General features: G+C 37.5%; 1 protein-coding gene and 1 pseudogene across 1 annotated transcript; one reads left to right on the top strand and one right to left on the bottom strand.

Moving 5' to 3' along the window:
• LOC136678639 (NACHT, LRR and PYD domains-containing protein 12-like) overlaps window positions 1–16,125 on the bottom strand; it is a 79,960-nt pseudogene that overhangs the window by 29,925 nt on the left and 33,910 nt on the right.
• On the top strand, window positions 197–14,834 carry LOC136687399 (NACHT, LRR and PYD domains-containing protein 12-like). Its single transcript, XM_066661782.1, has 5 exons — window positions 197–362; window positions 483–656; window positions 3,008–3,181; window positions 3,959–4,005; window positions 12,802–14,834. Exons 1-5 carry the CDS (start codon window positions 199–201, stop codon window positions 13,350–13,352), a joined length of 1,110 nt encoding a protein of 369 aa, XP_066517879.1. The 5' UTR covers window positions 197–198; the 3' UTR covers window positions 13,353–14,834.

The following is a 16,125-nucleotide window of genomic DNA, read 5'->3' as shown; positions in this document are numbered from 1 at the left end:
AGAATCATCACATAGCAGGTATTATTTGGCTGGTGGATCATTCTCAGCAGTGTCTCGACACTGACTTTGTGGTGGTGCTCCTATATGATCAGTGGAGCTGAGAGTATGGACAATGATTGTATAATCAAAGAAGTGGTTTTAAAATTATGTCTGATTGTCTATAACGTATTTCATGTTTTGTGCTTTTACAGACTTACAATGTGTAAACTCAATAAAGAATCCTGTGACATCGTACTATCAGTTCTGCAGTCAGAAAACTGCCTGAAACACCTGGATGTCAGTAAGAATATCCTGCAAGATGCAGGAGTGGAGAAGCTCTGTGCTGGATTGAGTAATGCACACTGTAACCTGGAGACACTGAGGCCAGTATTACTGAAACTTTATTTTATTTTCTATTAATATTTTAAAATATTACATAAAATATATTTTTCTACTCAAAAATATCCTTTTCAAACAATTGTTTGTTTATTATCTTTGTACAGATTGTCTGGGTGTAATATTGGGGAACATACTTGTGAAAACCTGAGCTCAACTTTACAACTAGATAATTCCCTTTTGAAAGAATTGGACCTCAGTTACAATGAACTGCAAGATTCAGGAGTGGAAAAGCTCTGTGTTGGACTGAAGAGTCCACACTGTAAACTGGAGACACTCAGGTGAGGTTTCTGTGAATTACTTAAATGAGTGGAAAAATATTAAGGCTTCTTCTTCAGTGTTTTGTGAACATTTACTTCTAATTTAAAGAAGAGAATATTAAAATTACATTTGTTAAATTATTTTTTTCTCACTCCTTAGTCAAACATACCAAGGTTTTTACAAATGGTCCAAGTCCTATTTGGAAACAGTTTACCCATCTATGTACATTAACTGACTGGTGTACATCAAAGTTCTGAAATTAAATACAGAAATACTCCACACCCTCAAGTTTGTATAGTCTTTACAACCTATAACCTGAACACCATTTTCAGCAGCATGTTCAGAATGAGGTGTAACAGAGCAGATGAGTGATTAATGTACACTTTTTTTACCCCACTGTCTTTGCCCCACCCCCCGGTAATTGTGGCAATTTCCACAACTCTCAGTTTTTAGATTTTCTCACAGAGTTTCAAAGCCCGCATTGCACATTTTTCCACTTTTCCTTTGTTTTATCATCCTTCATTTCTTATATATTTCCCTTTCATCCTCATTGTCAAATACCTTACAGTCATAAGCACCTTTGCTTCCATATAACTCATCAAGATAAGCTGTTGCCTCTTTTCAAGTCTGACTTGTTTCAAGCCACACAGACTGCATAATCATCTCTGGATATCTCTTTCCTTAAAAATAGTTAGCATTCCACCCCATAGCCAGCCTCATTGTAAGAGAGATAACTGAGTAGGGAGGGATTACCCACTGGATAGTTAGCATTCCACCCCATAGCCAGCCTCATTGTAAGAGAGATAACTGAGTAGGGAAGGATTACCCACTGGACCTAAAGAGAATGTGCCCAGGGGGCCCTGGCCACCAGTGGGCCCTTGACTAGTACTAATTTATACTAACTGATTTGTACTGATTGGCACTGTGCTAGATTAAACAATCAAGACATCAGGTTGGAGACAAAGAGCCAATGAATGTGCAATCACAAAATATGAAATCATTTCTGAATTTTTGTATGAGTCTGAATTTGCAATGAATGAGTATTCAATTAAATCAAATCAAATCAAATTTATTTATATAGCGCTTTTCACAACTGATGTTGTCACAAAGCAGCTTCACAGAATTCCAGTAAGACAAGATTTGACATGAAATGTAAAGACAAAATGTAAAACCCTCAAGTGAGCAAGCCAGGGGCGACAGTGGCAAGGAAAAACTCCCCCAGCTGAGGAAGAAACCTTGGGAGGAACCAAGGCTCACAAGGGGTGACCCATCCTCCTCTGGTCAATCTACTGGTGATGATAGTTAGTTAGTTAGTTAGTTAGTTTTTGTGGGAGCTAATTTATGTGGAGCTAATTAGGTCTGAAGCATTCTTGATGTTGAATTATTTATGTGGAGCTAATTTGGAGAGTCGGTAATTAAAAAGAAAAATCATAACCCTAAACTCACATTAAAAAAGCAGCATTACTGAAAAAGGTGCCTATTATTTCTGTGGGGTTTTGTTTCTCTCATTTTTTAAAGCCCTAGCTAATGAATGGCCTTAAGACAGTTGGTTATAGAGCTATAGAAGCTAGTACTAGCTCAATCTTGTCCAATGTTTCCCACTCAAATTTACAACCACAGACAGAGATAACTGTTGCAGGGGAAACAGAGCAGTGTTTGCAAATGTTGCAAATGAACATTGATGACTGGTATCAGGAAAGATCCACCGCTTTGTGGAAAATGCAACAACATCTGATTGAGAGAGTTGCTACTTCATGTTATAACAGATGAGCTAAATATCCAGCATCCACTAGAGATAGTGTAATGGGTACTTCATAAGCGTTTTCCCTTTGGTCATAATGTGTCGAGATTTTCCACGTATGTGCTATTTTTGCATAAGATGCATGTGTTGTGGCTTTCAGAGCCTCTGTCATTGTTTAGTGGGCAGTGATGGACAGAGTGGTTGGTTCATGTGTGGTAGGAGAGGGACCTGCGTGGGTTCATGCCCAGAGGCCAATGTTTTATTAATCCGTCCCTGTAAATGAGACAATGTAGTTAGACAGTGATGATGACAACACTTGTTCCACCCACTGCACAAGACCAACATTACTTCACTCAGTTTACGACCACTTCAGAGTACAGCTCCATAGATTCTGATTTTGTGGTTTTTGTGGTGGTGATTTTGCTGTTTGACTTATTGACTCTAAATGAACAGAGAAATCAACAGTTTCCACATGCTATAGACTCCAAAATGAAACGAAAGGATTAGCACTATTTGGCAGTCTTGAACAGAGCTTCTGTGAGGGGAAATAAGAGTAAACTATTGCCTCAGAACCTCAAGTTCAAAGTTCCTAACCCATACACAACATTACTTTTTCCCTGCTCTCTGCAGATTGTCCACTTGTATGATCACAGAAAAAGGATGTTCTTTTCTGGCTTCAGCTCTGAGCTCAAACCCCTCACAGCTGAAAGAACTGGATCTGTCCTACAATCACCCAGGAGACACAGGAGTGAAACTGCTCTCTGAGAAAAAGGGGGACTTAGACTGCAGACTGGAGATACTCAAGTATGTAAAATTTTGTACAACCATGTGTGTGTGATAGCTAGTTATTTAGGTCAGTAAAATTGCTCTCTCCAAACACAACAGAAGAACTACCAGAGTCACGGGCCAGTTGCTACAGTCAGTGGCAATAAGTCCTAGGCTGACACCAATAGATGTCAGGGACAGCACCAGAGGTCTGCTAACTTCCCAATCAGTGACAATGAACAGGCTTCCTTAGTCAACATTCCCAGTTGACAGAAGTGGTGAATGCAGGCGAGCAGCTGCCAAACTGCAGCGTCAAAGACAGGCACACAAATCAAATGAAACCACCAAACATAAAAAAGAACACAAGAAAGACACGGGGAGAAGTGGCAGTCAAACAGAGATGCCAGCATTTTCTATCCTCGAACTGGACAGACAGACACACACACACAGATATGGATTAGGGGCAGTTTAATCTATTGAATATCACTCTTTTGCTCCTATAATGCATCCTCTATGCACCAAAAACAACACTGCAGCATATAGTTAAAGATGTGATTACATAAGTCTGTATTTAATGTAGTTTTTAATGAAGATGTTTGAAAATATTTGAAATTTTAGATTGAAATAGCATCTTATTCATTGAATATTTTAGAGGCAATCTATTTTTCTCTAACATGAGGAGCAGAACACAAGCAGCAAAAAATCATGAAGTTAACAGAAGTATTTTCATCTATTTTTCTATTTTGAAAATTATTTAGATGTACATGGGTTCATAAGGTTTATATAAAAGTTGGTTAAGAATGTTCCTTCTTTCAGGGTGGACCATGCAGGAAAGATCCGAATCAAAAAGGGGCCAGAGAAATGTAAGTTTACTGTGAATAGTATAATGATCAATTAAGAATAAGAGTGCATTAACAGCATGACTGCAATAATGGTTACTATGTGGTTAAGTAATTCCATAATGAATTAGTAAGTGTAGTCTTTACCTGTCCAATTTCAGCTTGGACAAGGAGGCCATTTTATTGGGCGACATTACATGTAATATAGTGGGATAAGCTATAATGAATTATCATTTATTAATTAATTTGCTTATTTAGACACTGAAGGGTTCTTGGCTCTGAAATTGAATCTGACCATAAAGTGAGAACACTGTACAAGAATAGTGCACACAGATAAATAGCCAAGGATTGGTTTAATCAACACAACTGCTTTAGTAAATGTAATATCAAATACTGAATGTTGAATATACATTCATATTATGTTCATCTGCTGTTACCCTTCATCCCAGGGCTTTGCCCAGGGACACAGACAACTCTGAGGGAGCCGATGGCATCCTTCATCACAGGATTCGTTTCCTTTACTGAATCACAGGCATGACTGTCCTAGGCCGCAGACTAGGCTCTGAAGCTTGTTACACAACTTTCAGGGCTCAGAGATCTGAGGTCTGTTTTATGCTCAGGGTTGGTTGTCAAGTATTGCTGAATTAAACTAAAGTTTCCTAATTTGTTAATATATATGTTGAAGAATATTCCGTCTGGAATGTCTATTGCCTTTAGGCAACCTCTCTAAATTAAATTGAAGTAGATTCACTTATATGGAGCTAAATCAATTACATAAGTATTTGAATCTGAATTTTGAATATTTGGATTATATTTGTGTGAATTTTGAATATTCTAATTATATTTGTTTGAATTTAGAATATTTTAAGTATATTTGTCTGAATCAATAATATCTGAATTATTTATGTATGGCATTTGATAAACTTGTAATTTTGAGGTGGTGAAATATTCAGATCAAATATCATTGATTTAGTGTGAATCTACAAAATTTGGAAGCTCAGCACTTTGCTAAGCAATGAATACAGAGAATGGAAGTTCAGGTATCCCAATGGGAAACTTCTCTTGTTCCTTTATTTTCACATTTCCTTGTACTTTGTCTCTTTTATGTGTTCTGTTCTTCACAGCACAAAATTCTTGGAACTAACAGACTCTTCATTGCATAGCAAATACTTGGTTTAAACTGGGCATGATGACCAACGCCTTGGAGGCCTGATTGGTCCTCAGGGATTGGGGAGAAGAAATCCCGTTCCTTGTTCTAATTCTGATTGGGGATTTTCAGAGGTCTTCTTAAAGAAGAGAGATTTCTTAAAGAATCTATCCAATCTCTCGCTACATGAGACCATCTCTGATCACCATCTAATCACATATGAAATTGCGTTAAACTTTGATATTTGTCCACAACAACGCTATATTAGAAAGCGCACTATAACATCCTCAACAGTTAGTGATTTTATCAACAACCTTCCAGACCTTACCACCATTTCTTTTCCAACTCACCCAAATGACCTTGAGCTCATTACAAACAACCTACAACACTTATTGTGTACAAACCTAGATAGTGTTGCACCAGTCAAGACCAAACAATTTAGAGAGAAAAGGCTTGCTCCATGGTACAGTGACAGCACGCGTGCATTAAAACTGGCTGCTCGTAACCATGAACGTAAATGGAGACACACAAAACTAGAATGTTTCCGAATTGCATGGCAGCACAGCCTCACCGTCTACAAACATGCCTTATCTAAAGCCAAATCACAGTATATCTCTTCCCTTATAGAAAACAACAAAGACAACCCTAGATTCCTTTTTAGCACTGTATCAAATTTAATTGGAAACAAAAAGGAAATCAACCCCATTGTTCCCTCTGATTTCTGTAGCAATGACTTTATGAGGTTTTTTAATGATAAAATTGATTGCATTCGCCTCAAAATCCAAAATCAGTCCAAAGTCACATCGGCTCCCGTAGATGAACCCCCCGCCAGCTCTGAGGTGCACTTAGACTACTTGAATTCTGTCGATGAAAATTACTTGCTTAGTTTAATTAGCTCATCTAAATCAACTACATGCTTACTGGATCCTGTACCAACACAATTATTTAAACAAATTTTACCTAAAGTCATTAGACCATTGCTCACAATAATAAACTCATCTCTCAATATTGGATATGTACCAAAACCTCAGAAACTAGCGGTAATCAAACCAATTATTAAAAAACCCGATCTTGACCCTCAAACCTCAAATATCAAACCTCCCTTTTATTGCTAAGATTCTAGAAAAAGTCGTGTCACAGAAGTTGTGCTCTTATCTACAAAACAATGACATTCATGACATTTTTCAGTCTGGATTTAGACCAAATCACAGCACAGAAACGGCTCTAACAAGAGTAACTAATGACTTACTCCTTTCACATGATAAGGGCTATATCTCTATTCTGGTGCTGCTTGACCTTAGTGCAGCATTTGATACCATAGATCATGTGATGCTTCTTGATAGGCTGGAAAATCTGGTAGGAATAAAAGGATCTGCCCTCTCTTGGTTCAGATCTTATTTATCCGATCGTTACCAATTTGTTTATCTGAATAATAAATCCTCTAATCATACTTTAGTTACATATGGTGTTCCACAAGGATCAGTGCTTGGCCCTGTATTGTTCACACTCTACATGCTGCCACTGGGTCGACTAATCCGTAAGCATGGGATTCAATTCCACTGTTATGCTGATGACACACAACTGTATATATCAGCCAAACCCAATGATGTTGCTTGTCTACATAAAATAACAGAATGTCTAACTGAAATTAAAGACTGGATGATGCAAAACTTTCTCATGTTAAATTCTGATAAAACTGAGGTCTTGTTACTAGGTAAAGATACTCAGATACATTCACTCAGAAATGCTGCTATTGATAATTCAACAGTAAAACACAATGCCATCATTAAAAACTTAGGGGTAGCCTTTGATTCGACTCTCACATTTGATACCCACATATCCAATACAGTCAAAACCGCCTTCTTCCACCTACGCAATATTGCCAAAATTCGGCATATTTTATCATTAAAAGATGCAGAGAAACTAGTGCATGCTTTTATAACTTCACGTCTAGACTATTGCAATGCGCTCCTGGCAGGGAGCTCGTGCAAAGCGTTACACAAGCTTCAGTTAGTTCAAAATGCAGCAGCCAGGGTGCTCACTAGAGCTAGAAAATTCGAACATATCACCCCAGTTCTCTTGTCCCTACACTGGCAACCTGTAAAATTTCGCATTGACTATAAAATACTCCTCTTAGCTTATAAATCTCTAAATGGTTTAGGCCCGCAGTATCTTACTGAACTTCTCATACCTTATCGCCCGTCACGTACACTTCGTTCACAGGATGCCCATCTACTCTTTGTTCCTCGCATTAAGAAAAACACAGCAGGAGGAAGAGCCTTTTCTCACAAAGCTCCTCAACTCTGGAATAGCCTTCCGGTTACTGTTCGGGGCTCAGACACACTCTCAATCTTTAAATCTAGATTAAAAACCTACCTTTTCAAACAAGCTGTTGGTTAATCACTCACCTTCAGGTTACTCCTTCTATATTGGTGTTCGGGCTGGTTTTCATATTATCACTGTTCTGTATTAATCCTGTCATATCACCATAGCTACAGCATTCTTAGTTAGCTTTGTAGTAACCGCCAACACGCTGTCTGTCGCTGGGTTCTCTTGCCTGACCAGTGGAAGCTTTTTTTTCGCAGGACAAATTTCCCCGTTCTTTACCATAACCTCTGTATTTTTATTTGTTCCCTTTGTCTGGCTTTCTTTCTCCTGTCTCTCTCTCATGCTTTGAGATGTCCTGCTGCTCTCCAGGTGTTGCCCTGATCCAGCCCGTGTCCTGTACAAGATCCTGGCCTTGTCTCATCTACACTATCATGCTTGGCCATGCTGTTTTATCTCAGATTAACTCTGCACCTAATTTTAACTCACACTGAATCCCTGATCACCTCCTCCTTCATCAGACTCATACATCACTAATATCATCATCCTCACCATTTTCATCTCTGCTTCTCCATCATCACTAATATACTACATTTATATTACTATAACCCCTTCATCGGTCATTTCACTTTTACTTCTGTTCTCTGTTGTGTCTCCGGTGTCGACCCGAGGAGGATGGGTTCCCCGTATGAGTCTTGGTTCCTTCCAAGGTTTCTTCCTCGTGTGCTGAGGGAATTTTTCCTTGCCACTGTTGCCCCTGGCTTGCTCATAGGAGGCTTGGACCCGGATCTCTGTAAAGCTGCTTTATGACGACTTTTTGTTGTGAAAAGCGCTATATAAATAAAATTTGATTGATTGATTGATTGATCTTAGAATGCTATATAAAAAATTATATGTTAACACAAAGAAATCTCATTCAGTCCAAGCATAATGTTTTACACAATTCTTAAGGAAAAGGCACATACTTAACAACAGATAGCTGTCATGTGGAGATGCTGGTGTTTCATGATTAAAATATAATTTCAAACACATAATTATAATTCCAATGTTTGCTTGTCCAACTGGAATTGTTTTTACTACATATATATCATGTGAAACTTGAGACTTTGTGATAAATCAATGGGAATTGAGGAATGTTTTTTTGCAGAATGAAAAAGTTTGATTCATAGATTCTTTGCCTTTGGCTTAAGCCAATTTCTTGTTCCTTGTGCCATAAAAAGGGACTGAAGTGTACTATTTATGACCCCTTATCCAGACTTGCAGGCACAATAAAAGAGTTATCAGAGTTCCAGGGAACCCTGTCAAAGTCAAAGCTTTTATAAGAAAATTATAGCACATTCATCTCACACTACATTATTGACATTAGTTATGTTATTAAGCATTACTAATTGTTTAATGTCTCAAACAATAACAGTACTTACAACAATCTTAAGTACTATTAAATGGTTAAGTAATGTCTCAGTTAGTCATTAACTATTGATAGAAATCAAAAGAGTATATTCACTAACAGTACTTATGACAGTAATAAACATTACTACAAGTTAATGTTTCAGTAATTATTCCATTCATTTTCCAGTATGTGTTCCTAGTTGTTTTATTTAGCCTATTTTCCACATTTCATTCATTGTAACAATGTACATTTAAGACATCCACTATTTCTCTTAAGCACACCAGAATGTTTGCTTTACTGCTGGTTTTCTGGACTAAGCAACTTCTGAATCATGTGGCAGAGGGTTCTCACGAGAAATAGGTAAAGCTTTACAGCACCAATCTCACCGGTGGTTACCAAGACGTTAGACAAAAATTCTGGTAATAAATACTTTCTTCTGGTTGCTGTATGGATTACATGACTGAAGTTACATTTTTTGTTAGTGGAACCCAAGCTTTGTTCAGGACCCTTGATGAATGAGTGTGCTTACTTTAGCTACTAAAGACAAAAGTCAAAAAAAGGTCTCTTTAACAACTATTCAAAAATGTAGGAATGCATACCGCTTGTAAATGAACATAGATAGGTAATACATTGATTTTGCATATTTTTCAAACAGCTATAATGATAATAATAATAATATTATTAACAACAACAATACTACTACTATTACTACTACTACCACTACTACTACTACTACTACTACTATTACTACTACTACTACTACTACTAATAATAATAATAACAATAACAGTAACAATAAAATTAATAATAATTAGGCTACAGCCTGATTTGGATTTTTTTAAATGTTAAAGTTTAGCATAATATTTGGCATAAGTGACTGTTGCTTTGTAAATTAACATAATATTCTGAAAGATAAAGATATCTTCTCCTTAGGCATGACACCAGCTTTCAGGTTCCTTTGCAAACATTGTGTCAGAGTGATGTGATTTTCTCTGTTCGAATCAGTTTAGCAATTGCTCAATCTTTGATATCCTCAAGCATCTCATGTTTTATGTAAGTTGTCTGGAAGTGGGAATCCACAGAGGGAGGGTGTGTGGCAGGAGTCACTGGATTTACAACGTCAACATGTTTTGATGTTTTTTGTGAACTCAGTCTCATACTTTCACTGTAGAATATTGATTTTGAACACATTAAAGTGCTGGTTTGAATTAGGTACAGCTCACATACTCTTCGTTTGACAATACATCAGTGAACACTTGTAATGGAATTATAGCTTTATTTACACACATTAAAACATCTATATCTTGCCAGGTATTAGCTGACAAGACTTTAAAATCTGAATCAGTTTTGGGCTATAGCTTCTTCATGCTAAAAAAATAGGTGCATACATTTTTTTACATACCTCAAATGATCAATTTGTGGATTTTTCCACATTTTCTGTTAATAACATAAAGTTTAATATGACAGTATATCCATTTCCAGAAATACTTTTTGACAAAAACTGAACACCAATCATTTTCCTAATGTATATGAGAGCATGGGTGGCATGGTGGAGCAACAGGTGGTTTCAGCGGGGTTGTGGGTTCAAGCCCCGCTTCAGGTCACTGTCTGTAAGGAATGTGATGTGTCTGCATGGGTTTCCTCTGGGTGCTCTGGTTTCCTCGTACAGTCCCAAAACACATACTGGTATGTGGATTTATTATACAAATGTGTACACGACTGTGACTGGGTGAGTGTGTGAAACTGTCCACAGGTGTGTGTGTGTATGTGAGAGAGAGAAAGAAAGACTGGGTGATTGTGGCATGCCCTCTGATGGACTGGAGACCTGTCCTACACGAAAAGATTTTGGGTGGGCTACGATCCCACTGCAACCCTGAACATGATGAAGTAGCTTTTATTGATATATTAATATTTTTAAAAATCAATAAAATATGTATTGAACATACATAAACATACAATCTTTATAATCTATAATTTATAATAATTTATAATCTTTAATATTTTGAACATCATTTTAAAATATTAATTTAAATTAACAAATATAATCCAGAAAATCTTATACCATTAAGAGCGCATTTTGAAATCCACCATGGACAGTTGTGCTGAGTGCTCTTAAGATTTTGATTTTAAAAACTCACCAATGCATTTGTTACTTTAATAATAAAACTATGAATTCCTGTCATTCCTGTATGACATTTAGACTAACTCAGTAACATGTAGTTACTCTGGTATAACAAAAAACATGTCTAAAGAAATAGGAATGTATGTATAGTGCAGCTCGCTAAAGCTAGCTAAGCAATGTTGGAGTGTTCAGCTTAGTTTGTTCTTTCTGCAGCTTTCTATATTTAATTTTTTGCCAGCTCTACAAGAAAGCCACCACCATTCTGCATGAACATGTGTGAACTAAAGACACACTATTGTGCCCCATTGTCTTGTTTATTCCAGGCCATTTTCCTTGTTTCAGGGTACACTGTTTGAGAATAGTGCTTTCCGTGAGGAATTACATATTGTTTATCCAAGCTTGTAGCTGAAATAATTGGTGGATTCTTTTTTAATAAATGCAACCATTTTAGATGGTGATTCTGTGCTAATCTTCTCATTTTCTTTTAAATATGGGACAATTGTGGATATTTGAAAAATAAGTCGGGGCATCGGAACATGGCTTTAATATGTGATTGTCCTGGGAAAAACAGGATGTCTGGCCATCCTAATTAGTTTTTCACCAGTAAATGAGGAAGTAATAATTGAATATTTAGCAAACTGAACATATAGACTAATGAATTGAAGTATGTTCACTTGTATAAAGAAGTTAAATGAGAACTAACTGGTACTTATTAATTAGTTCTGTAAAAGTGGACATAGCATACCAGTTTATTCCACAAATTAACACAGTTCTGAGATCTTATTTAAACATCTGTAACATGCTGTGTTCAAAACTGCTCAACACTTTTCTTACACAATCTAAATAGCCCTGTTCAGAATGACCAGTTTCAGCACCTGTTGAAAATGAGCCTCTGTTTATTCCAAAAGCAAAGTACTTTGGAGTTAGGACCGTAAAGCAAAAACTTTCCATTTTGCTTGGTTCTCTTTTTGCCTGTTCTTGTTTTAGCTACATTAAAGTAGTTTACATTAGCACGTATTCTTCTCCATAACCACTGTTTGTTACCAGTACCATAAAATATGTTTTTATATTGTCTTTGTTATGTTGTCTGTCTGTTACTATATGACCTGTAAATTGTATCTTTGGATTTTTGAAAAGTGCTTGATTAATGTAATGTACTATTATTATTATTATTGTTATTATTATTATTATTATTTTTATTATAGTCTTTCAACTCTTACATAAAGGCAGGGCCAGTGCTGTAATTGTAGAGACTCAGAGGAGGACAGTGGACAATGCTGAAGAGCCTGGTATCTATGAAATATGTAGCAAACCATCAGAAAAAATTATTTTATTCTGTTTTCAGACAGATCACAGAAAACTGACTTGGTTGCTTTATTGGGTTGCTGGGTGGTAGGAGCTCCAGATCCCCAAATTAATGTGTTAATATACTTAAAGACCATTGTTAGAAGACTGCTGGATCTGAACACCTCCAACTGTGTGTTGTGTGTCTGATTGTGTGTTGTGTATCTAATTTTGTATTTGTGTGTTTTGTGTCTGATTGTGTGTTGTGTATCTGAATTTGTGTCTGATTGTGTGTCTGATTGTGTGTCGTGTGTCTGATTGTGTGTTATATGTCTGATTGTGTGTCGTGTGTCTGATTGTATGTTGTGTATCTGATTGTGTATCTACATTTACATTTATGCATTTGGCAGACGTTTTATCCAAAGCGACTTACAAAAGAGGATCTAACATTCAAACTACAGCACAATTTATACAAATTACATTACAGTTATCTGATTATGTGTCTGATTGTTTATCTGATTGTGTGTTGTGTACTGATCTTGTTGTGCACAGATGCCTGTGAGCTCACACTGGACCCAAGCACAGCGCACACATACCTCTCTCTGTCCGAGGTGAACAGGAAGGTGAAACGTGTGAAGAAGAAACAGTCGTATCCTGATCATCCAGAGAGATTTGATCACTGGAGGCAAGTTTTGTGCAGAGATAGTCTGACTGGATGCTGTTACTGGGAAACTGAGTGGAGTGGTAGCATTGGGGGAGGGGTTAATATTTCAGTGGCATATAAATCAATCAGGAGAAAAGGAGACAGTGATGATTGTTTGTTTGGACGAAATACAAAGTCCTGGAGTCTGTTCTGCTCTAATAACAGTTACTCTGTCCTTCACAATAAGAACACCACTGCTCTCCCTCCTCCTCCCTCCAGATCTAACAGAGTAGGAGTGTATGTGGACTGTCCGGCCGGCACTTTGTCTTTCTACAGCGTCTCCACTGACACACACACACTCACACACTTACACACATTCACCACCACATTCACTGAACCCCTCTATGCTGGGTTTGGACTTAATTATGACTCCTTAGTGAGTTTGTGTCAGATTAAATAGTGGTGTGTGAATAGAGTCCATGTGTGATTCATGTTTTTTTTGTAGCCTTACCTAGCCTTACCTGTAACATATCTTCACCTTAAGGATATGAAGTCCCCGAAATATGAGTGTGAAAACTGATTTTATCCCCACAACATTATAAATATCTAGACACCACACACACACATGCACAGTAAAATGTAGGCACACACAATAATATGCCCACACATAATAGCACACAAACACATAATTAAAATTATTTATTGTCCTATTTTTACTCTCTCTCTCACAAACTTTTTTTGCAATTCATCTTTTCTTTAATTTTTTACTCAATTCTCATTCAATTCAATTTATATTACAGTTTAAGCAGATTTATCACCCTAAGCTTGGTATAAATAGGTATGTAAGCATCAAATAAACATTTAAGATGAATGTATGTGTCACGCCCTCATCCTGTCATGTCTGTTTTCCCCACCATGTGCTCTCTTAGCACATGGCTCTGTTTGTTGTTGTCCATGTCTCTGCCCTTGTCCCGCCTTTCTTCCTCCCCCTCGTTATCTATCTCAGGTGCGTCTCGTCTGTGTTTAGTATTTAAGTCCCCTTGTATCACTTCCTCTTGTCGGTCATTTGTTCTCGTACTTATTTCATTCCAGTTCCCAGTCTTGTTGTTTTGCTTCCTTTGTCACGTTGCTCAGTCCAGTCTGTCTGTCCCTCGATTCGGTTTGTTCTCCGTCTGTTTTCTTCCTTGTGTCTCTCATTGTCTGTCATTACCGTTTAGCTCTGTGTTCAGGTTTAGATCTCTGTTTAGCTCTATGTGTTAAGGTTAGTTTGCTTAGTTTTCTCTGTCTGTTTAGTTGTCTTAGTCCAGGTTTATCTGTATCTTAGTTTAGTTCACACCATGTATTGTCCTTCTGTCCAATTCTCCCTGTCTCAGTCTTTCTTTTCTGTCCGTTATGCTAGTCTCTTTGTTTTGTTACATTTTGTAAAATAAAGTCCGCCCCGCAGTCCTGACAATATGTAAGTTGAACTAACTTAATGTACACTTATTTGACAGTGTTATTGCTGGTAATTAATAATATATTAACAGCAAACAAAAGTAAATTATTACAATACAATTATGAAATAGGGCAGTACGGTGGTGCAGCAGGTAGAGTCGCAGTGTCACAGCTCCAGGGACCTGGAGGTTGTGGAATCAAGTCCCGCTCCGTTCCCTACAATAAATATGCTCCATTTCCTTTGAGAGAGTGTGCTGGATTCACATTCAGTTTATGGTGGGTAGTGTTTATTGGTTGTTATTTACTTGCTGTTGTGGCATGCTAATGAAATAATCTTAATAGGAGTTGTTATAGGTCTGGAAAGGTATCAGGTGTAACACCTGAATGGTACTATGTGCAATATTTCCTCTTTTTTTATTTTTACTTTTTCCTTTTTTTCATTAATTCTATTAAAGGTTTATTAACTTTATTCATTTTATCTGATCAGAAACGAGATTAAATAAATGAGTACTGGTTGTTTGGAATTACATGTCTCTGTTCTTTCATTTAATTGAAAAGCTTGTGTGTTGAACCTGGCTTTTATTTAAATTTTTATTCTTGGGGATATTCCTAAAGTGGCATAGTCATTAACTTACTCTGAAGGTGGGTTATAACTCATTTCGTTAAGGAAAGTCCTCTGCACCCACACATGTATTCTTACTTTGATTTTGGTATTGCTCCATTTTCTGCACTCAGCTGTGCCTGTTTTTTTTTACACACCTGTGGTGACATTTTGGCAAAATTGAGTAATTGATATGAATTAAAATAACACAAATATAGAATTGGGCAGCACGGTGGCGCAGCAGGTGCTCAGGTTTCCACCCACGCTCCAAAAACACACGTTGGTAGGTGGATTGGCGACTCAAGTGTCCGTAGGTGTGAGTGAATGTGAGTGTGTATGTATTGCACTGTGAAGATCTGGCGCTCCCTCCAGGGTGTATTCCCGCCTTGCGCCCAATGATTCCAGGTAGGCTCTGGACCCACCGCGACCCTGAACTGGGTAAGGGTTACAGAGAATGAATGAAATATGGAATTTTACAAAAAAGGCATAGATGAAATTTCCCCCCAAACTGCAGTGGTAATAACCAAGGACTGCCTCTCTGAAATGATGGTGGAACTGTTGTGGCAATAGGTTTGGGCTTTATAACGGTAATAGTGAATACTGCAATATTTAAAATTGTGGACAGTATCTCAAAATGAATGCGGTATTTATGAGGTGTGGTGTGGGTCAGGTTTAGGTTCTGTGTCTTTGAGATCAAAGCCAGAGTTCATTCATGTGCACTTAAGAGAGCCACAGGGAGGGGGTGCTGTGTTTGAGCTCACTGACGGGTAATGTCACACTATGAAAACGGGTGCCTAGTAGCCCACTTCAGTCGTGAGTTTAGGGCTGAGTTTGGGTTACAAAAGGGAGGAAGGAAGCTCAAAACAGACAATATTTAGGAGACACTTATCTTGACTTGAACTGTGTTCATAGGTATGAAGCTTTATACGTGTGATTTGAGCTTCATCTGGAAAATCATCTGCTGTAGTATGCTAAACTACAAGTGCCAATTAACAGCTATGCTTCCAAAGAGTGTAGAACTGTCTTTATTTTTAAATTATTTTCTGTTCCTCCTGCACCAGTTACTTATTTTTGCACACTCGAAATTTTTCGCCTTTGCTGCTACAATACCAGCACTCATCAGATGTGAAGCTGCAGAGACAAAATGCAGGAGGGTTTACAGCGCTGATTGCTGGACTCACACTCAGCCACATCCATT

Source organism: Hoplias malabaricus, chromosome 2 (genome assembly GCF_029633855.1).
Source record: "Hoplias malabaricus isolate fHopMal1 chromosome 2, fHopMal1.hap1, whole genome shotgun sequence".
Classification (NCBI taxonomy): domain Eukaryota; kingdom Metazoa; phylum Chordata; class Actinopteri; order Characiformes; family Erythrinidae; genus Hoplias; species Hoplias malabaricus.
The sequence above is the reverse complement of the archived record's forward strand: the minus strand, read 5'-3'. Positions and strand labels throughout refer to the sequence as shown.